The following is a 23,985-nucleotide window of genomic DNA, read 5'->3' as shown; positions in this document are numbered from 1 at the left end:
GTGCGATGACGTAATTTTGCCAGTATAAGAAAGGCGCGTTCACGGATTGAATATACTGTACATGAATGAACACGGTGCACGAGCTGCTCTCTCCCAGACAGGCAGCACACACGCACAAACACACAGGCAAACAAACACAAAGTGGCCATCTCTTATTATTAACATATATAACATATAACATTTATACATTTATAACATACATAATTTTGACTATTTGTAGTAGGCTATCATCTATTTTAGTATGTGTATTGTGTGCATATTGGTTTTGCTGTCTGCATCAAGCTTTCTAACCATTACTGCCTAAGTGTAGGCTACATCACATTTTACAGTATATCCACAGACAGTTAAAAGAAACTGGGCACTACTTTCTGATAATAATACCCATAATAAAGGGTTTATAAGTTTTAACTAATAGCTTTATTAATGATGAAAACAAGATTACTTGTTGATAGTTCAGGTCATTATTAAGAATTTCACTAGAAAGAACAGTCCTTTGACCACTTATCTCCTGGAAAAGAGTTCCAGAGGATCTGGACCAAAAATCCATTATCAACTATTTATTAAAATTTACAACTGCCATCTTGATTGATTGTTCTCAATTAAAAAATTAGACTTAATACTAGAGACCATCTTTTTTTTTAAGATAATTTTTTCAGGCATTTTAGGCCTTCATTTCCATTGGACAGATGAATACATGAAAGGGGAGAGAGAGGGGGAACGACACACAGCAAAGGGCCGCAGGTCGGAGTCGAACCTGCGGCCTGACCGCTTCTAGAGATCATCTTGTGATGGGATCATACCAGCCATGATGCCAAATCGGACCAATGGTGTAAAGTGGTTGGGCCAATGGCCCCTTCCCTACTTCCTACCCCCAACTTCTTCGCCCTTGCTCGGACCCCACCCATCTTCGAGCTCAGCCTTCATTTTGGTCTAAACTACACACCTGTAAAATTTCTTAACTGTATCTTGCACAGTTATCGGGCCAGGGGCCTTACTTCCAGGGCCTTTGCTTGGACCCCACCCAACTTTGAACTCAACCTTCATTCTAATCTCAACCACACACCTGTGAAGTTTCAAAAGAAACACCTTTCAGTACTCAAAACCGCCACTGTGGTAGTCCTGCTACAGTAGGTGTCTCTAGGAACACGTTGTTCTATGATGACACACACAGACTCACCAGGTAAAAACAATACCAGCGTCACTATCGCTGGAAAAAGCGACTGTATTCTAATTAAGTGAGCTAGTTCCAGGGTTCTTGTATCGTGCGTACTGGCTCGCTGGCATCTGCTGCTGGAACTGAGCCATCGCCACCTTTTCTTTTCTTGCTATGACAAGTCAAATGTGTGCCTTGAAAAAGGTCTACAGGGCTTTTCATAGAAGATATCATGACATCATCATGTCACAGTAGGAAAACTGCTGAATTCATATACGTACATAGCTGCTTCAGTTCCAGGTCCTGGTATTGTGCATGCTGACTTGCTGTCAAACTGTCATGGCTTATTGGGACACTTGAATAAAACAGAGCCATTGTTACTGTTATTAATAACACCTACACACCACGTCCATTTCCAGCACAGCTTCTGCACCCAACATCAACCTGAAGAAAGGTCTAATGAAAACACCTGTGAGGGCATACAGGGCTTTAAAAACATTTTAAAACAGAGCTAAAACAGTGTTGCAAAGTGGTCCCAGCATTGGATAGGTATACTGTATTTAGACGCACAATACTGTCTTTTTGCCAGATGATAGGGGAAGTTTGAACCTGGGAGTGTTGATCCATACACGTTCCCAGTGTGTGTGTGTGTGTGTGTGTGTGTGTGTGTGTGTGTGTGTGTGTGTGTATAATTTGGGGCAGCTTCGTCATGTGTTATTGCGTGAGATATCTCCAGTAAGTGTGTTTTCCACAGAAGTTGTTTGGGTTGGCGCCGTTACAGATACGTCTGTGTAGACCAATCACTCAGCCAGGCGATCAGTGGGCATATCCTGGTATTGTCCTGCTGAGTGTGTTTGATGGTGTTAGTCTGCAGGCACTGAGCTTTGGACAGAGTGATATTCTGCCGTTTTTGACATACCCTGGCGAGGGGAGGGGTCTCAAAGACAAGCCAGTGGCAGCTAGGCAGGGGTTACGTTCTTTGCTATAAAATAGATTCCAGTGTGGTTGAGCGTTTGAAAACTTCTCAGTTGAGCTTAGGTTTGACACAGACCATCACGCTGCATCATTATGACTTGATTGTGTGAGGTCTAAAAGTGCAACATTTGGATTTTCTGATTTTGGATTGTGTTTGCCTTTTCCTTGCAACTCTGTGGATTAACTGGAGCCATGGAGGTAGGACTAACTGGAGTTTTAGAACTAAAGAAAGATTAGTTTTTTAAACAGGCAGTGCACAGCACACAGTAATGTGATATTTAGATAGGAGAGGATAATGCTGGTATAGGTGATGGTGATGATTATGGAGGGCATATTAATCTGTGTTTCAGGGGTGTATGTGGAGGTACTTGCGAGAAACTTGGGTTCTCCTGCATCTGACAGGTGAGTGTGACATCAGAGGATGTGCAAATTCTTTTTAGTACTCAAAAGTGGCACTTTGTCTTATAGACAATTAATTAACATGCAAAATGGTTTGCATATGATCCCTACTTGTCCTTCTACAGTCTGTTCTTATAAGCGTATTATGCGTGTGTCCAGCTTGCGTGGCAGGTATGAGCGGGAGATGCAGTCTGTTCGGACGACACCACATCCACACGTTTGACGGTGTTTTGTATGAGTTTCCTGGAGACTGCAGCTACCTGCTGGCTGGAGACTGCAGCCATCGCTCCTTCACACTGCTGGGTGAGTCACACTCAGACAGTTCTATAGAGAAACAAACAGATTTGAATCCTAATGACATCTGATGCTCATCCAGTGCAGCTCAGTGGCTTGTGCATAGCCACTGCCTTGGGTTTGATTAAAAACAGTGTACAGTACGTACTTCCAGTGACATTTGAAATAGCTTACTCATTTATCCTCCCTTTTCATTTTCTTAAGAATCAAAGATCATTATTGTTAATTCAGACATAATTGTCAGTATAAGATTTGTTAATTAAATAAATGTGTGTTTCTCAGGTGATTTTGTCAATGGCAAAAGAACTGGAGTCACTCTGTTTCTGGGGGACGCCTTTGAGCTGCACCTGTCTGTAGACGGACGGCTTTCACAAGGAGGAAAAAGGTTGAGTAATACAATTAAGATGGCATGCAATAATCATAATGTATGTGGGTATTAATGTTGCCTTATTGCAGAATAGCTCACCTGATAGTTTGATTATTATTATGGGGAGGTTTTATGTGTATCTCCTTTTTTGCAGACTATCTGTTCCCTATGCATCTCATGCTGTGTTTGTGGGCTCAGAGCTTGGCTTTTATAAGCTCTGGAGTGAGGAGTTTGGCTTCACTGTTACCATTGATAATGGAGCCAACATTGCCTTGACACTGACCAAACACCATGCCAACCGCACCTGTGGCCTCTGTGGCAACTTCAACTCTGTATCAGCTGATGAATATACTGCTCAAGAGGGTAAGATCAGGTTGGCAAATGGTGTCACAGTCTATAACTGTGTGCGTATGTGGGATATGAGAATGTTGGAGAGTGAAACAAGGGAGAGTTCATTATTAATGGAATCTAGGAAATGATTTGAGTCAGCAGCACCCAGCAACAGGAAGTGTAGCAGGTCAGTACAGGAAAAGATAACAAGGTGAAAGAAAGCAAGAGGAACAGTAGTGGTAGGATGAGATTAAGGAGAAATCCTCCAACTCGTTTATGTGTGTGTTTTTAGGATTTCCGACAGAGGACAGTTATGATTTTGCGAATTCGTGGGCAGTGAAGGGAGCTGATCAGTCATGTCGACGTGTCTCAAGTCCCAGCCAGTCCTGTAACAGCACAAAAGAAACCACAGCGGTAAGAGGACAATTTACACACACGTATGCATGCTCACATACATGTGTAAGGACGTCTGTTAGGATTTCATGGGCTGCCCTGGTGGCCTCGGGATTAAGGTGCCAACTATGGACCACAACGTCCCCGGTTCACATATCACATCTTCTTGAATATCATTACCCATCTCTCTCTCCTCATTTCTTTCACCTCTCTTCTTTTATCTAAAGGCATAAGAGGACCCCAAAAATCTCATAATTGTGTCAGACTTATTATCTTATAATCATGACTATGCAAGTCAAAGTTTTAACTTGTTTCTTCCAATTTTCATTTATTCTTAGAAACTTATTTTTATCGTTCATAATTTTCGTCCTGGTGCCAATGTGCATATATAGCATGAATGAGTTTCATTAAAAGGAAACAGCTGGTAAACAAACAGATCTGACAGGCCTGAGTGCAGTGCTGTAACATGTATATTATAGTTGTTTGCCTAACTCAGTGGTTATGTTTTCTGCAGGGCCCCCCTTTTGTAGATACAAATATTTTTAATCATGATCATTAATCATCACACTAGTAGCTCTTCTTAAAAACCACCCAGTGTCATTGTTAGAACCCATTGCCCCTTATTTACTGCTGACAAGACACAACAGCTCATGCATGACAAGACAAGAATACTAAGTTTTTCACTCACAAAGAACTGGGGTCCTGGAATTCCCCTTTATTTAACTCCTTTGAACTTAATCTTGCATGTGTGTTTTGTGTGTGTGTGTGTGTGTGTGTGTGTGTGTGTGTTTGTGAAGATTTTGTCCAGCTGCAGCGTGTTGCAGACGTCTAGCGTGTTTCTGCACTGTGCCCACCTGGTCTCTCCTGAGGCGTTCCTTTTGCTGTGTCAGGAGGAGGCATGTCACTGTGACCAGAGGGAGGAGGAGGACTGTTATTGTCCGTTCCTGTTGGAGTATGCTCGCACGTGCCACGCCCACGGCATACTCCTTCGTGGCTGGCTGGAGGAGAGCCAGTGCTGTAAGTTTTTGTCGGGACAGCACAACTCATTTCACATACGTGAAGAAGGTTCGGGAGACTTTGATGAATTACTCAGGAGCATATAATGAATTCTCAATTGAGGAGAGTTTAGGATTACACAGTACAGTGTAGGTGCCATGCCATTCAACATCTTCCTGAAGGTGTATTTTTATTTATGTTTTAGATTATGTTTTGGGCATTTTAGGCCTTTATTTGACAGGATAGCTGAAGCCATGAAAGGGGAGAGAGGGGGAGGAATGACATGCAGCAAAGGACCACAGGTCGGAGTTGAACCCCGGCCCGTTGCGTTGAGGAGTAAACCTCTGTATATGGGCGCCCCCACTACCAACTGAGCTATCCAGGCACCCCCTGAAGGTGTATTTAAACTCATCATGGAGGCATTAAATTTAGCTAAACCTTCAATGTAAACAAAGATATTTCAGGCGCCTAAAACACAGATTTAGTCTACCTCTTTCTCTTATGGAAGTATCCAAAAGTGTGACAGTCCCACCGACATCCAAAAAGAGACCTGAAACAAAAAATGAATTTATCATTTATGAATCTATGGAGGCACAAAGTTGAAGTACTCTTCTGCCTAGAAAGGTTATGAGATTATATGTTGGACATTGACCTGAATGAGACCTGAGGTACCACGGTCTCTATTTACATAGCATGAGTTCGTAAGCTGGAAATTCCACCACAAGAAAGTAGTTGCAAGCTATGAAGTCACATTAATGATTTAAATGTGTGTGTTTGTGTGTTCAGTCCCCAGGTGTCCAATTGGGATGCAGTACAGTGAATGCACCAAGTCCTGCTCTACAACCTGCCATAGTCTCAACATCCAGGAGGTCTGCAAGGAAGAGTGTGTGGATGGCTGTACATGCCCTGGTAACCTCCCACTCACTGTATCTCCTTCTTTCACTCTCTGTGGCTCTGTTACTAGTAGTTGTAACATGGTGTGTGTTTGTATCTCAGTGGGTAAGGTTTTGGATGGTATTCGCTGTGTAGAGGTATCTCAGTGTTCCTGTGTGCACATGGGACGACATTTTCCACCAGGATCCACTATCTCTCAGGACTGCAACACCTGGTGAGGGAGCAATATGCATGCTGAAACATGTATACAGTAATTACACTAATACAGAATTACTGCTATATAAAAAATACAAGGCTTCCTGACTAAATTGTCTCTTTCCTGCAGTGTGTGTCGTCACGGTTCCTGGGAATGCACCAATGAAGGCTGCCCTGGTGAGAGAGATGTACAGTAGTAGTCAATGCACTGACTTACACATTCTACTGGTAAATAAAGTCCCGGGTTGCTAATTTCTGGTGTTATGTCTTCATTGTCTGTGCGTAGGTGAGTGCTTGGTGGTGGGCCAGTCTCACTTCAAGACCTTTGACAACAAGTTCTTCACTTTCACTGGTCACTGTCAGTATCTGCTGGCAAGAGATTGCGCAGATTACGGGTTTTCTGTCATTATTGAGAATGTACAGGTAATGGATGTTTGGGATTTTTTTTCTGTCACTTTCATGCCTCTAGCTGCTTATAATCTACAGTATTTGGGTTGTTGGTATTGTGTTTCAGTGTGCAGATGATCAGGATGCTGTGTGCACACGCTCGGTGACGCTCAGCCTGTCCTCTCTGGAGGACATGACAGTGAAGCTGAAGCATGGAGGAATTGTCTCTGTCAACAGCATGGACATCCAGACCCCAATGCATCATGGTATGCTGCTTTGGCACGATAGTGGACAAGATCTACTTTTTATAGACCATCTAAGCATATTATTCTGTATATGGTATCATACTTATAATAAGGCCTGAAGTAGCTCAGAGAAAGTACTGAAAATATTGCACTTTAACCTGTTATATTCTGAAGAGGACAAAACATTGGCTCAAAGATGCAACAAAAACTACAATTTCCATTCTGAAGACAGAGAAGACATCTAGTCAACACCAGCATATAAACATCAAATAACAATGAATGCACCTTTGTCAACCTGATTTCTGGAGATTGGTCAACTTTGTGATCATTATTATCAGCAAAATAATTTTAAGTTATTGAAAGGATTGTTAATTGTTTATCATCATATTGATTTCAACTAGTCAGGTCCCTGTGTGTGCAATTTTACAGGCCGCCTGCATATCCAGAGATCTGTGCAGTCTTCTGTGCGTGTAAAGTTTGGAGATGACCTTCATCTGGACTGGGATGGGCGAGGCCGTGTGCTTTTAAAGGTAGAGCAATCATTTTTTTTGATAATGGTACACGTGGAACAAAAAAATTAGCAAACAACTTAACTGAATTTTGTCCACCTCCTCCCCAGCTGGGACCCCGATGGCAAGGGCAGACTTGCGGTCTCTGTGGTAACTTTAATGGTAACCAAGGTGATGACTTCTTGACTGGATCTGGTCTAGTTGAGGCGGGTCCTCAGTCGTTTGGCCAGTCATGGAGGATCAACGGAGACTGTGAATCTACCCACAAACATGAGACTGATCCATGTGCCATTAACCCCAAAAGAGGTATACACTTCCGTATAGATCCACACATCAGCACAAAAACCACAAAATCATTAACCTCTACTCCCTCCTGTACCTTTTAGTGCGTTTTGCAGAAGAGGCATGTTCGGTGATGATGTCAGACGTGTTCAGTCCGTGCCACTATCTGGTGTACCCGGGTCCGTTCCAGCGGTTCTGTCGGTATGATGTGTGTGCGTGTGTGAACGGTGAGGAGTGCCTCTGCTCTGCTCTGTCTGCCTACGCAGCTGCCTGCACTGCCAGAGGAGTGCTGCTCAACTGGAGGTCTCCCTCACTCTGTGGTAACTATCACACTGAACCCATTCACAGCTCATCATTCATATGCACAAACACTAGTAACCATACAAACACTTCATTCCATTTTTAGACAGAAAACAGCATTGTAGAGCAAAAGCCAAAGTACAATAATGATCTGGGTTAGCCAGAGCTCTACTTAGGTGAAGATCAGGATGTCAGCACCACATTTGAATATTTGTATCATCAAGAGTACTGCAACAATCATCACAAACAACAAAGATCTATCATAATTCCGGGAACGGAAAAGTTGGGTACACTATTTCTTAGAGATAAAAACAGTTTAACTGAGACTAGATCCCTAACCCTTCCCGGATTTGATGTTGTCAGAGCTGGAGTGCACTGGAGGCCAGGTATATGAGGCCTGTGGGAGTATGTGCGACCGGACGTGCCGTGCTCTGTCTGGCGCTGAGGCTGGATGTGAGGGGGAGAGGGTATGTGAGGAGGGCTGCTTTTGTCCTGCTGGAAAGTACCTGAGCGACTCCGGAGAATGTGTGACAGCTGACCTGTGCACCTGCCTGCACGATGGACAGCTTTACCAGCCTAGTGATGTGTATGCGGATCACAGCAGCATCTGGTCAGTGACTGTCAATGTGTGTATTAACAGACTATGCCAATTATGATGGGCTAATGATTATTGTGGTTAATAGATACACGTTCACTTTTTGTGTTGTTCTCGTGTGCCTGTGTGTGTAGCTACTGTGAGAATGGCACCATGCGCTGTAGCTCCCCTGATATGAGTACTTCACTGTCTGACCTCTTCTATGATGATGACACGGCACCATCCAGAGGTACAATTTCAATATTTTACAGGAGCTCTGTTCAATGTCCATGTGTTTCGTGACTTGTATAATTCACTATCAATATGGCGTCTTTCATTTGACCATTCGTTTTTACCATGGCAAATGAAAGACACCACATTTTACTTGGCAATTAAAGTTAAACTGCTTTATTATCTTTCCTGAGTTCCTTATTCATTTTACATTTAATGAACTGATCTGTAACATTGGTGTTTGTTTTTGTGTATGCAGAGCGCCGGTCAGCCCAGTGCCATCCTCCCTTAATCCATACAGAGTGTGATGCAGGAAAAAAAGGCCTTGAGTGTGCCAGAACATGCCAGAATCTTGATCTGCCTTGTGTCAGCCTCGCCTGCATCCCTGGCTGCCTCTGTCCTCCCGGCACAGTAGGTGGTGGTGTCTTATCTTCGTGTGTGTGTTTTTGATAAAGCACCAAACCTCTAAAATAGAACATGCTGATTGATAAGCGGATTGATTTCAGGTACGTCACCGCAGAGACTGCATTGCACCGGAACAGTGTCCCTGTTACCATAACAACAGGCCATATGCATCAGGACAGGCAATCTCCGTGGACTGCAACACCTGGTATAATACTTGTTGCATACATATTTATGAAGGAGAACACCTGCAATGTTTTTGCTTAACAGGCCTTCTCGTTTACAGTGTGTGTGAGAACAGGAAGTGGCGCTGCACAGAGAAGGCGTGCAATGGTGTGTGCCGCACTGTGGGGGAAGGGCATTACATCACTTTTGATGGCTTCAAATACTCTTTCCCCGGCCTCTGCCAATATGTCCTGGTCCAGGTAAGAGACAGAGATTCAAAAATAACTCCAGGGTTGATTGAACAATAGATTGGTGTCAAAACAGGAAAATGCAACATGCATTTATTTCATTTAATCTCTCTATCCTTTCCCTACTTTTGTCTTTTTCTACTTTCACTAACAATAGGATATGTGTAACGGAGAAGAGGGTTCATTCAGAGTGCTGGTGGAGAATGAGGCCTGTGGAATTGTGGGACATCGCTGTGCAAAAGCTATCACGATCTTCTACCAGGGAGGGTTGATCGTAATGCAACATGGAGAGGTAACACACTCACAAACACACACATACCCATACTAACTCACATTTTTTCCTCAGGGAGAGCATTACGCCTGCCTGTTTCTATCGCCCTATTGTTGTTTTTCATGAAACAATATGTTTATAACCTATGAGCATGTGTGCAACTTGAACTAGGTATCTGATTAGTCACTTAAAAGCAGTGAGCATATAAGATTAATATAGAGAAAAGTGTTTACAGAAGTAGTTAAAAAAACAATGTAGTGTAATGGTTATTCACTCTAATGCAGGGACAAGCGTGGTGCCTTTTGTTTTACATTTTGATATAAACCATAAAAAAATTGTAAATTTGCAATGTGTAAAGCAGCCAACTTTATCAGACACAACCAATTATCAGATGTCTGACACTTTCATAACTTATATTCAGCTTTACTCAGTCTTGCAACCAAACTTTTTAGATGCGACCTGTGAGTTTATACATCCATGGCTGGAATCTTTCTCTCTTATAGGTAAAGATGAAGAGGCCGGTGCTACAGAGCTCACAGGTAGAGATTTTGCAATCTGGTCAGTTTTACACCGTGCTGCTCGGGAAACACATTTCCCTCAGCTGGGACAAGGGAACTCGCCTCCTGGTTCACATCTCAGCCACATACAGGGTACGTATTATAACACTACTTTCGACTGATTGGACCTTGTTGGTTTTATTTACATTTTTTTATATTAAACATGTTCTTTTTGTCATACATACATTTTATTGCGTGTAGGGCCGGGTGTGCGGCCTGTGTGGTAACTTTGATGGGAACATCAACAACGACTTGGTGAGCAGTAACAACCAGCTGGAGGTGGACTCCTCACACTTTGGGAACTCGTGGAAGGTTATTCCCAGCTGTGCCGATGTAACAGAGGTAAAGTCTGGTCTTAGATTAAAGGGTCAGTTCGCTCAAATTACAAAATAACATATTTCCTCTCTAGCTTTGGTTTCAGGAAAATTTAGGGCCAGCTCTTTTAATATGACTGGCTGCGAGTGCTGCGAGAACAGGACCATGTACGGAACCTTATTGTATACAACAATAGCTGTTCCATACATGGTCCTGTTCTCGCAGACAGGCACTTTAGGACCATGTAATGTAGTTGTTTGTATATGTATATAGTATAAGTATACCAGATGGGCTGTCAATGGGCAGACTACATGTTTACCGTGATGGATGATTTACCTAAGATTTACCAGGTTGCCTGGAAGGTTTGAAATCAACCTTAAAATGTAAATTATGCTTTGGAAATAGGTTTGCCATCACGTAAAGTATGCATGATTTGTAGCTAATGTTCTGAAAAATACGAAAACACTAGTTTGATTCTTAAATGACTACCTATTAAATTTCTAGCATAGGAGGAGATGTAGATACTGTCGTACTAAATTTGTGTGTTCGACTGTGTATAGATACCCGCGCCTTGCAGCGACAACATTGTCAAGCTGGTAACAGTGGAGCAGTCATGTCGTGTGATCACTGGTCCTCTCTTCAGAGAATGTAACAGCCAGGTGAGTGTATTTACAGACACACTAGATATCCCACGACACCACATGCATTGTTCGGTTTATGCACTTGGTCTTTCTTAACATGTGTATTGTGTATATGTGTTTCTAGGTGGATGCAGAGCCCTATGTAGAGATGTGTGTGGAGGCAGCATGCTCTTGTCCCTCAGTGGGCGACTGTGCGTGTTTCTGTGATGTCATCGCGGCCTACGCTCAGGCCTGTTCAGAGAGGGGTGTATCAATCAGCTGGAGATCCAATGATCTTTGCCGTGAGTGTGAAGAATTTCTCCATTGCTCCAGACATTTGTCATTTCCATCAGTTATTTTCTGACTGAATTATACTTTGTTGTCAGGAAAATACATCATGGCTGCACGATCAAGCTAAAACAATTTGCAGTGTCTTCTAAGCTGTCAAAATTAAGCCAAAACAAAATAATAATTAAAGAATTCTGTCAGAGGCGCAAGTTAACTCCCATGCAGCTCTTCTCCTTTTTTAGATCAACTTAACAACATACCACAGTCACAACACCACTACTTTTCAGTACAGCTATTGTTCCCCCACATAACACCTTTTGTGTTATTAACTAGAGTTAACACTTTTGTAGTTATTTTCTGAATATCTTTAGGAATTTCTTCAGATAAGGATTTGTACTCTAATATCAGATGTGATGTAGTCATCTTGTTTTTCTACATTACTGAATACTTTATTATGCAGGTCAGAGATCATATTTATCTTGAAGATAGAGACCTATGTAGTTAGGAATGGTCAAAAGCAGAGGCCACATTGTGTCGCATGGTTAATAAAACTCTATAATTTAAATGTTGTCACCTTAGCCATGAGCTGTGAGGAGCTGAACCCCAAGAGCCCAGGTGTAGGGAAGGAGTTATGCCAGTGGAGGTATAACACTTGTGGCCCTGCCTGTCCAATCACCTGCCAGCACCCAGATCCCCTGCACTGTTCAATCTCATGTGTGGAAGGTTGCCATGCCTACTGCCCCCCAGGTGCCAAAAATACTCACTGGACATACAACTCTTACAAATGCAAATACTGTATTTTAAGCATGCAAAATGTTAATACAATATACAAATAATAGGATATATTCTTGTACAAATATGCAAATAGTGTAGGTGAGTTTCAGCCTTTTTTCTTGTTAGGCCAACTACTGGATGAGGTGGCCATGCGTTGTGTAGATCCCTCTCAGTGTCAGGTGTGTATCCATGAGGGTCAGAGAATTGCCCACGGCAACAAGGTCATCCTGAACCACAATGACCCCGACCACTGCAAGATATGGTAATCCCGCATTAGAACACTCTGCAACAAGTCTGCATATTTTCTGGTAATTATTGCTTTGTAATTTGATTATTTGCACATTTTAAGATGCTTTGTTTTTCTTTTCTAAAGTCACTGTGACAACAACACGCTGAGCTGTGAAGTTTGTGCCTCCTCTGCCATGTTCACGACTCCCACTCCAACACCTGCCTATTCCACCTTCACGACCCTGCCCTTCACCACCTTGATGCCCGAGGGCACGTGTGACCGTGCCATGGATCTGGCTTTCCTATTGGATGGTTCAGAAGCCCTGAGTGAAGACGAATTTCAGGCAACCAAAGAGTTTATACTGGGAGTGGTTGAGCGATTCCGCATGGGCTCAGCTCACACCCGAGCCACAGTGCTGCTATATCACTCTGGAGTCAAAACATATGACCTGCAGGTAGATAAACATACATTGGACATATGTGACACAGCAAAAAAGTTTATAGCTGCACAAATATTCAGTGCTGGATTAAGAATTCTGTGGAATAACAATTCATTGGTCATTCAAATTTTGCCCAGAAATCAGCTGCTTTGCTGACTCACGGAAACGGAATGTCATCATAAATGTCTACGCCTGGTTGCTTGATCTTCCTGTTTTTTTTTCATTTATGCCCATAGGTTCAGAAGTGGCTGTTTAAGAAGACTGTGCATGATCTGCATTACACAGGTGGAGATGCAGCCTTCTTGGATGAGGCTGTTAAGTATCTAGTTATCAACATCTATGACAAAAACAAGCGTGACAATGCTGGCCGCATTGCCATCATTTTGACTGCTAGTGCCAACCCTCGCCCCGTCCGTGCCATGGTCAAGATGCTCCGCAAGAAGGCCATCACCACCTTGACAGTGGCGCTGGGTCCCGGGGTAAACATGGGGCAGATTAATGACATCACCAAGGCCAATCCAGAAAACAGGGCCTATGTGCTGAGTAGCACAGGTGAGCTGCCTGATCGTCTGTTAGAGCTGAATGATTACCTCTGCACCTTGGGGATGGAGCCTGAGGTGGAGAAACCTCCAACGCCAAAGTCCACTTTGGTTAAAGCTCGGCAGGGCACAACCACCACAACCCTGGCTCCTCGCCTGGAGCCCAACCCCACACAACATCTCCCCAACACTCCTACATCCACCTCCCCCTCTGGCCTGTCTCCCCTCACCACATTGCCATCTTCCATCTCTCCAGCCAAAGATGTGACTTTCATCCTGGAAGGCTCTGATGCAGTCGGCGAGGTCAACTTTACCAAGTCGCTCCTCTTCCTGGAGGAAGTTATCTCACAGCTGACAGAGGAGGAGGAGGTCATTCGTATCACTGTTATCCAGTACTCAGTAACGGTCACTGTGGAGATCCATCGCTGGGAGCTGAGGGGGCAGAGGACCCTGCTGCGGCAACGACTGAGGGAGATCCGTTGGAGGGGTGGAAGTAAGACGAACACAGGCGCAGCTGTCGCTACGACTTTTCAAGAAATGGCTACGGTCCAGCCTTCACGCGGCCCCACCCCTCCTCAGCTGGTCTTCCTTGTGACAGAAAACCCGCCAACTGACACAGTAACTCGCCCGCCATCTACGAGCACCCACACACAAGTGTACCCAATTGGTGTTGGATCAAAAATACGTGAGATTGACTTGCTACCATTAAGCTTCCCTCAACGCCCGCTGATTGTTGATGACTACGACCGTCTGACGACCCTGGTACATCGTGTAGTCAACATCACACGCACCACAGTCAGGCCCCGCTCTCCTACACTGCCACCCTTGGTCCTCCCAACACTCTCTAGCCTTCCAACCTCAGGTACAGAAGACACATTTGTTTCAATCATTCACTCCACAAAGAGTCCTTAGCTTGTGTTAATTTGTGAGCATATCTTTACACAGTGCCATGTAAGAAGCCTGTGGATGTGTTGTTCCTGTTGAAGGCTGGAGAGCAGTTTGAGGACATGAAGACATTTGTCAAAGCTTTCATCAATAATGCTGACATAGGTAAGTGTGACCCAGCCCCCAAATACCCTACTACATTTTTTATGTAATGTGCACTGCATTTCACTGATGTGTAGTTTTGTTGTTACTTCTACCTTTCTTTAATTTGTCTGTCTTTCACAATGATATTTCAAAATCTTGCAAGTTTTCATGACATTTTGGGGGCAGATAAGCTTTGGGAAAAGTTTAAATTTGGATCATTTTTAAGTGTTTTGTGGTCACCCAGTGTTTTCTAGTCATTTATTAAGATAGTGGCTAACCAATGAGGGACACAGAAGAGGAGACATCTTAATATGGTTAATATGGTTTCATAGGTGTGCACTTGAGAACATTTTGAGGACTTCTATAAAACTATAACTAACCCTTAAGGTACATGTCAATCACTAATGTGTATTTAAGTAACCAGGTTGTAGATCTCCCTCCAGTGCATTTCTACATTGATTTAATTTGTTTATTTATGCAGGGCTGAATGGCACTCAGGTGAGTGTGGTTCAGTATGGAGACACCAACACAGCAGATCTCACCTGGAAGGGTGAACAGAGCAAATCCCACCTGATGAACCTGGTGGAGAGTATACCAAGCAGGACCACCGCTGCCCCCGCGCTAGGTATTTGATATATAAACTAATATTGTGCACACACATTAAAGCAGACACACACACGCTGACTGCTCTGTCTATCTACAGGGTCTGCACTGCGATTCGCTGTGCAGACGGCCGTCTCGCCAGTCAGCGGTGGAAGAGTCGGCGTAGCCAAGGCTGTGGTGATGCTGGTGACTGACAAATCCGCTGATGATGTCAAAGAAGCAGCTAACGAGGCACTGGCAGCAGGTAACTAAATCACTGTTTCCATTCTCCATCTTCCTCTATCACTGATCTGGTTTAGTTTCACTGTTTAGAGTCTCTTCCCTCAGGTGTGTCAGTGTTCCCCATCGGGGTGGGACCAGGCTATGACAGGAGTGAGCTTAGCGTGCTTGGTCACCACGGCAACCAAGACAACAGTCTGCATTTGAACAGCATGGATCAATTACTGATGTTGCTGACTCTAGATCATGGTTACACAGAGAGAATCTGCAGAGGTGCTTACACACACACAACACACACACACACACACACACACACACACACACACACACACACACACACACACACACACACACACACACACACACACACACACACACACACACACACACACACACACACAGTTTAATTTTTTCCAGGTACAAATTATTACTGCTAAATACTAAAAAACAGTATAGTTTTAATAATAATACATTATAATGATGGTGATAATTGATCATAATGATGATATTGGTTATTTTCTTTGGTTCTCAGCTGGTCCACCAGGACTGTGTGTTGATGATAATGGAAATGAGAGAAAGGTGAGTAGTGTCTGCTGAGGTTGAATATAAATTAGAACAGTACAGCGACCTTTTACAGCCATTACAGCACTACTAATAATGAATTGTTCATGTGTTTCAGCCTGGTGAGTCATGGCTGCTGGAGGATGGCTGCCACTCTCTCCTGTGCCACCCCAGCGGAGCAGTGACAGTACAAAACCACAAAGTCAGCTGTGACAGACTGGAGCCGCCGGCCTGCAGAAACAACATGCCACCTGTCCGAGTCCAGGAGACCTGTGGCTGCCACTGGGAATGCCCTTGTATGTGCATCACATTTAACCCATCTATATAAAGCGCACTTCATTTCCCACATGGGCTGTTAACAATGAGTGCTGGAGACTTGCATTCCAGTCTATTTATACTGACTGTAAAAGGATCACGTTTCTGTCTCTGGTACAATCAATCTCTTCTGTGTGTGTGTGTGTGTGTGTGTGTGTGTGTGTGTGTGTGTGTGTGTGTGTGTGACAGGCATGTGTATGGGCAGCTCCACCAATCATGTGGTTAGGTTTGACGGCTTGGCGCTGAGGCTGGATGGGGAGGGTTTGTGCTCCTATACACTTCTCACTGTCAGCAGAGGCACCAAGGAAGGGTCAGAGGTCAAACTCCACACTGGGCCTTGTCAAGACTCAGCGACTTACAACCAGGTCTGCATGAAAGCCATGGAGGTTAACCACGGAGCGCATAAAGTGCTGCTGAAGGATGACATGACTGTAAGCTATGTGATTGTCGCCTCCACTCTGAAATTGATGATTATATGTGAGTCTATGAAGGGTTATTTATTAACTATGTGTTTGTTCGAGCAGGCAGTGATCGATAGGGAAGAACTTGCACTGCCGTGGCGGTTCGCTGGCCTAGAGCTAGTGCGTTATGGAGGAGTGATGCTGCAGCTTAAGTCAGACCACGGCTACGTCCTGACTTTTACTCCTCAGAGCAACGAGTTTACCATCCTGCTCAGCTCCACCACCACAGGCCACTCCGCTGGACTCTGCGGTAACATAGATTTATTCAAAAGTGTAAAAAAAAGTCAGCCCTGTTTGTCTCTCTTTATTAGCTTTTAACACATTGCTCTCACCTCCATTTTCTCTCTGTATAGGTGCCTGTGGGGAGGAAAAGTTTAACGTCCTATCTTTGCGTAATGGCAGCTCAACCGCTGACCAGCCAGCATTCATCTCCGACTGGACTGTGGCTGTAGATGACGGCGTGTGTCTGCCAAAGCGGAAGGCAGTGTGTGTGTCTGGAGCAGCGATGGGATGTCAGGCCCTACGTTCTGAGGTGTTTGAACCGTGCCATGGGCATATTCCTGTCCAGGTCTTCCTTGCCAAGTGTGAGGAGCAGGCATGTGAGGAGTCAGATGTGTGAGCTCATTTCTGCCTATGCACGCCTCTGTAGACAGAGAGGTGTGTGTGTGGACTGGAGGAGCCTCCACCTCTGCCGTAAGTTAGTTTTTGATATGTGGAAGTGTACACGTTTCAATATAGAGGATGAAGTTTAACACCCAGTCTGAGCCATAGCCTAAACTTCAGCTTGATCTGTGTGTTACAGCATTACAGTGTCCCAGCTCCATGGAGTATGATGCATGTCGGACAGGGTGTGTAGAGGATTGTGGTAGCACAAAGATGTTGCGAGGCGACTGGTCGGTTGCCAGGGGTAACGAGTCATCCTGTATGGACACACCTACTGAGGGCTGTTTCTGTACTGGAGGGAGAGTTTTGAATCACGGACGGTGTGTATCACCAGAAGCATGCGGTCAGTGTGTTGACCATCATGGACACACGTATACGGTAAGACACATGGGAAGATAAGACAAATATGAGTAAATGTGTGAGGGAATGATGCAAAACCCAGTTTAACTTATCAATTACAAAAACACATGCTGATAGAATTGGATGGGGCAAACATTGGAGTATTCACCAATCAAGTATTCTGTGGGCGCCCTCTAGTGTTTATTTCTGATACAACCAATACAAATGAACATGTTTTGATTTGTTTGTACAGTACATGCAGAGTTGGGTACCAGATGAGAACCCATGTTCGATTTGCATGTGTTTGGACCAACAACACATCAACTGCACTGCCCGGCCCTGCAATGACGTCAAAGGCAAGCACCCCTTCTGTTACTGCGGCTTTTGCGTATACAGTAGAATCTGGTTTTGCTAAAAAAACTAAAAAAATATTACCAGTAGTGCATGGTTAGTGCACTAGTTTAGATGTAACACTTTAATAATGATTCATCTGTATGTGTGTGTAGCTCCAGTATGTGGCCCCTGTGAGATCCTGAGAGAGAAGAGAGAGTCTAAGTGCTGCCCAGAGTACGAGTGTGGTATGTTAAAAACATGAAAACAAAAAAAAGTTTCTATATCTAATATTATAGTAGCCTCATCAAATGAGAGTGGGCAGAACCCACTTGTCTGTGTTTAATATAATATAATATAATATAACATGTATGTATGAAACTAGGTCTGATTTGCACCTAAAAGAGATATTGGAAGGTTGGTGCTGAACGCCAGAATATATTGCTCACACAGCAGAGCCCTAATGCAACAACATTGAGTTCTGTGTAATTTGTTGCGACAAACGAATACACCTCTACCACCTTCATGTTAAAAAGCTAATAAAATAAACATCTTAAATCATTAATTCAAATTTGGCTAGACATTTTGTCTTTATTTATCAGACACTTGCATTTCAGAGTGTATATCTCGCCCGACTTTAACAGACTGCCTCACTCTGTGACTTTTCAGTGTGTGACCTGGTGACTTGCGACCTGCCTGAAGTGCCCCGCTGTGAGGACGGTCAGACTGTGGTTCTGAAAAATCCCGGGGAATGTCAACCTATTCACGAGTGCGGTATGTCACGTACACATTCTCTGTTATGTTCAAGCTCAAGAGCACACATCCATATGATCTCTTTTTCATGTTTCTATTAATCTCTTTTCCCCGTCGCAGTCTGCAAAAAGGAAGAGTGTGCTCTTCAAGCACCCCCCGCTTGTCCCTCGCATCGCCAACTGTCAGTGAAAGACACAAAGTGCTGCGACGTGTTTGAATGTGTGTGCAACTGCCACAACTCCACACACACCTGCCCTGCTGGGTTCATCACATCCTCCTCTACCAACGACTGTGGTTGCACAGAAACCAACTGCCTGCCAGACAAGGTGTGTATGTTTAAATGCGTCAGTTTCCATTTCTGTGAGTGTTTAAACTATCCTGTTTTAATATTGTGTGTCTCTCCAGGTGTGTGTGGTTGGTGGTGTTGTTCACCCAGTGCTGAGTGAATGGGAGGAAAGATGCGAGAAGTGCAGTTGCACCCAGCTACAGGACAAAGACACATCACTGCACATTGCTCAGTGTACACCGCCTGTGTGTGATCGAACCTGTCCTCAGGTGGGACACACGCACACACACGCACACACACACATACACACACACACCAAACATACATGTTTGCATTATGCTTCTATAACCATTAATCTATATATATTTATTATTATATATTTCAGGGCTCCTCTTACACTCCATCAAAAGGAGAGTGCTGTGGAAAGTGCACACCGAACAGCTGTGTGGAATCAACAGGAGAGATGCGCGGGGACACACTGATTAGAGGAAACCTCAGACGTGTATGTGTGCAGATTAATCATACATGCCTGAACAATATAGGCAACAAATTCTTAGAAATTATTCTTTTCCTGTTATCATCAATAGCACTCTTTGTAGGGTATAAAGTGGAGAATTTCATATACAGCATAATGTCTTTTTTTATTTTTATAACCCCTTGCTTAGGAAATACATTTCTGGCTGTATGTACAGAAAAAGTGTATATTGTTGATGCAGCTCTTTATCTCCTCTCCTATATGATTTTAATCTAATATCTGTGTCTGTTTATAGGTGGGAGAGGTATGGCAGTCTCCACATGATAAATGTGTCTTAAATCAGTGTGTGAAAGTGAAAGACGAGGTGTTCATCTCTGCAACAAACGTAAGCTGCTCTGTTTTGGACACTCCATCCTGCCCGCTGGGAACCGAGTTACGCTGCAACACCCAGGATTGCTGCCCCCGCTGCCACTGTGGTAAATGCACATTCATATGCAATTACACACTTCACATTACACAACATTCACACCATTTGGTACAGCAGGGTGACATTATGAGTTAGGAGACCACCCTTCAACTAGCAGGCATGATTTTAAATGCTTGAATTATCAAGCTTTCACCCTACTAACAGTACATTCTAAGTTGCAGTCGCAGTGTCTGTCCAGCAGATGGCTCTCTCACATTGGTGTCCTCCCAGAGCCAGTAATCCTCACCAGACCTTACTCAAAGACCTCTGTTTAATGAATGCCAATTACATTTTTTTGTGCTTTTCTCTCCACAGCTCCGATGGATGCCTGTGTCCTCAACAACACTGTGATAGGAGTAAGTCATGCAGAAAAGTAGCACTCTTCTATCATATTAGAATGTTTTGAATAGTTCCTTCAGTGCTCCATCTGTGTGTGCTTGTGCAGGCAGGGGAGAGGCTGATGGTGGACGTGTGTACACACTGTGAGTGTATGGTGGAGGACGGTGCCGTGAGGAAATACAGACTGTCCTGCAGGAGAATCAGCTGCCCCACTTGCCCGAGGGTAACTGTCATCCCTTCATTATTATTTTTTTATTATCACCATTATCATTTGTCATCATTATTATCATCATCATCATCATGACTAACCAATAACTTCCAACGTCCATCATTTTCATCAAAGACCAACAAAGATTTTCTAATCCACTGACCACATTCCATCCCTACTCATTAAATTGTGGCCACATCGTTTTCCGTGATTCACTCCGTTCACAGAGGTAAGCAGTGCAATATTTATTTGCACAAAAGGGTCCAGGCAAATGAATGTCTTTGAAGTGCTGTCCTTCTGATGTTTTCCTAAATGAACTAACATGCAGTACTATTAACCACAATGTTTTCAGGGATACACTTTGCAGAAGGAGGAAGATGCTTGCTGTGGTCGATGTGTTCCCACTGCCTGCTTTATGCAAAGGCCAGATGGAAAACTGATCAGTTTGCAGGTAGGTGCTTAGCAGAAAAGACAATGCTTAGCTCATGAACCCTGTCACACACACATTTGCTGTTGCAGGGAAACTTAGTAATGATGATTTTTATATATTTTGACTTTTTTTTAAAAACTATTTTATACTATACTATAAAATACTGTTCCATGTAATGATATGCTATGCTATAACAAATAATAATAATAAAGTCTACTTTACTCAACTGTACTCATCAATTATCAATTCTGTATCAATTCTTACTCCTCTGTATATAGAAGAGGTGTTTATAGTTTACATATGACTATTATTACTCTTATTCTTATTTTTCTGTTCCTATTATATTTTTACTATATTATAACATACCTTACTATACTACTATACTAAACTTAAGTATATTATGCTATGTTATATCACAATATAATATACTATTTTATGCTATCCTCCTTTACTATGGTGTGCCAAAATAAAAAAAACAGTCTAATAAAATTTGTCTATATTAGAAATACAAAATGTTCATTTGTTTACTTCAGTACATTTTTATGGAGAGCACTGTTTTTTTAGCAGCATAAACACTGTATGTACGTGTGTGCCTCTCTCCCTCCAGGTGAACACAACTAGCGAGGATGGTTGCAACCTGTATACCTGTGGTGTAAACAGTAAAGGGGATCTTGTCCTGCAAACCAAAGTGACCACCTGCCCTCCTTTTAACCGCCAAACTTGCCTGGACAAGGGGGTACGACTCCTACACAATCTGCCCTTCATCCATCTCCCAGTATTCCCACTCCTGTGTCTGCCATGAATTTGTATTGAATGTTTCTCTCCTGATTGCTTTCAGGGGAAAGTCAGCCAGATTGGAAAAACCTGCTGTGAGATGTGTAAGTAGAGCTGTGCCATTTGCAAGACTATTACACTATTTTGAAAAATTTGGATGCTCTGATTTTAATAAGAGTGCGTACATGTGTGAAGGTACGGAGCCAGAATGTCGGAGGACAGTAGGAACGCTTAACTTCATCAAAGTGGATGATTGCCAATCAGAAAACAAGATAGAATTGCACTACTGTGAGGTAAGAGACCACACACACACATACACACACACACACACACACACACACACACACACACACACACACACACACACACACACACACACACACACACACACACACACAGGATGATTAATACTTTTCCTTCCTAGGATTAGCCTGCAAAGTTCAATGAAATCCTACTGTAACACCGTCCCTCACCATTCCAACCTTTCTGTCTCTCCCTGTGGTGCTGTCCATCTGTCTGTCTGTCTGTCTTTCTGTCTGTCTGTCTGTCAGGGCAAATGTCGCAGTAAGTCCATGTACTCCCTGGAGAGGGATGCTGTGGAGCAGGAGTGTGTGTGCTGTGCGGCTGTGGAGACGGAGCCTCTCAGTGTTCCCATCCTGTGTGCCAACGGCACTCGTAGCCACCAGACTGTCCTGTCTGTCACTGCATGCGACTGTCTGTCCAAACACTGTACCTAGAGAAAAAGAGAGAGTGAGAAAAAGAGAGAGTGAGAGAGAACGAGAGAGAGAGTTTATAAATGTAGACAGTATGTGTGTATTCAAGTAAAATGTACCCATTTAAAAAATAACAACACAAATAACAATAAAACAAACCTGCCAGTTTCTGTAAGCCCTACTTTTTTATCTGCGTTTTGTTGTAATCTGAATATTCTTATTGAAATGTATGGGTTTGTCAAGTACAACATTAGTACAACTTTAAAGTACATGTTCTTGAGTATTTTCATTTCATAGTACTTTTTTACTTACAATCCACTACAATTCAGGAGGGAAATGTACCTTTAGCCTACATTTTGCTACTATGTAATACATTGGCGATTTTAGACCCTTTTTAGCATTAAAGGTGCAATATGTAATATTGTGTGTAATACTGGCAGCTAGCGGTTAAAATAGTTACTGCACTACCAATTCAAAATACTGGAGAGTCGTCTCCCCCGCCCCCTCCTGCCCAGACTGGAAGTTCACGGGGGTTGCCAGGCTGAGACCGCAGCATTCACAACAATGTTGCCAGACGCTTTTCTCACATAGCCAGACGTTACTCCACAGCACAGCGGAGTATGCTAGTCTCACATAGCCAGACATTACTCCACAGCACAGCGGAGTAGCTAACGTTAGATGCTAGTCTCACATAGCCAGACGTTACTCCACAGCACAGCGGAGTAGCTAACGTTAGATGCTAGTCTCACATAGCCAGACATTACTCCACAGCACAGCGGAGTAGCTAACGTTAGATGCTAGTCTCACATAGCCAGACGTTACTCCACAGCACAGCGGAGTAGCTAACGTTAGATGCTGGCTATATTGACAGTCATAAAAGCCCGTGCTCACGCGGAGCTCTGTAACCAACTGACAGACACACTTTTTCGGCTTAAAATTACAGTATGAACCGCTAAAAACACAACAACCTCACTGTCCTCTCCACACGCCAGTCAGGCACACTTCCTCGGCTTAGAATTACAATACGAAACGCTAAAAATACCACTACCTTGCCGAAACACTTCATTGGCTTAGAATTACGGCAACAATCGCTAAACACACTACAAACTCACAGTCCTCTCTTTCCGATTTACAGCCCCCCTCTCGTGGTTTAAAATAACTCACCGTTGTCGGCTCCAGCCGCTGAAGAGGCTACACGCTGTAAACAGCCATGACAACAGTGAGCAGGGTTAGCATGGCGGCGTTAGCCAGGACCAGTCGGGATCACTTTACTGGCTATGTCTCAATTGCGAGTAACCAACTCGGTTATTCTAGCTATATAATTCAATGTGAGTACAAATGTTGAAATGACAAAAAATGCCCATCCCTAGTAGCTGTGATAAATTAGCATGAAGCTAATGCTTACCTGTTCAGGAGAAAATAAGCCAACTCTGCGTCCTTTTGGGATCTAAGCTGTCTCCAACTTTCAAATACATCTCCATTATTTACCAGGGGGTTGTTACGTCTCTGGTCACGCAACTATTAGAAACATGCTGTTTTCTTTTTTTTTTATGTCATGTAGAATCTATCTCCGTTGATCCTGTTCGTTTGTTTGCTGCTTTCATGGCTGTACTACCGTTACAGCTGTAGCGCGCTGGGTTTACGTTTTTA

At 43.5% G+C, this 23,985-nt stretch overlaps 1 protein-coding gene across 1 annotated transcript; it reads left to right on the top strand.

Moving 5' to 3' along the window:
* Positions 1-2,167: 2,167 nt before the first annotated feature.
* vwf (von Willebrand factor) lies at positions 2,168-22,415 on the top strand. Its single transcript, XM_028586134.1, is given in 54 exon segments — positions 2,168-2,326; positions 2,479-2,530; positions 2,687-2,830; positions 3,104-3,206; positions 3,343-3,551; positions 3,811-3,932; positions 4,709-4,928; positions 5,694-5,816; positions 5,904-6,015; positions 6,127-6,173; positions 6,283-6,419; positions 6,511-6,649; positions 7,058-7,158; positions 7,248-7,443; positions 7,524-7,739; positions 8,083-8,329; positions 8,449-8,543; positions 8,784-8,935; positions 9,031-9,134; positions 9,213-9,351; positions 9,497-9,631; positions 10,114-10,260; positions 10,369-10,509; positions 11,043-11,141; positions 11,248-11,404; positions 11,970-12,137; positions 12,291-12,426; positions 12,538-12,847; positions 13,069-14,233; positions 14,317-14,421; positions 14,882-15,025; positions 15,104-15,247; positions 15,331-15,495; positions 15,755-15,801; positions 15,902-16,079; positions 16,288-16,529; positions 16,623-16,809; positions 16,913-17,165; positions 17,167-17,252; positions 17,362-17,600; positions 17,815-17,917; positions 18,068-18,139; positions 18,561-18,665; positions 18,765-18,970; positions 19,050-19,199; positions 19,316-19,432; positions 19,701-19,881; positions 20,187-20,227; positions 20,317-20,433; positions 20,771-20,869; positions 21,456-21,584; positions 21,687-21,726; positions 21,818-21,915; positions 22,174-22,415. Coding segments are annotated over 54 exon segments (8,556 nt in total). The 5' UTR covers positions 2,168-2,320; the 3' UTR covers positions 22,360-22,415.
* The last annotated feature ends 1,570 nt before the right edge of the window (positions 22,416-23,985 follow it).

This window comes from Perca flavescens, chromosome 8 (genome assembly GCF_004354835.1).
Source record: "Perca flavescens isolate YP-PL-M2 chromosome 8, PFLA_1.0, whole genome shotgun sequence".
Lineage (NCBI taxonomy): Eukaryota > Metazoa > Chordata > Actinopteri > Perciformes > Percidae > Perca > Perca flavescens.
Note: the sequence above shows the minus strand (reverse complement) of the source record. Positions and strands in the feature narration are given on the sequence as shown.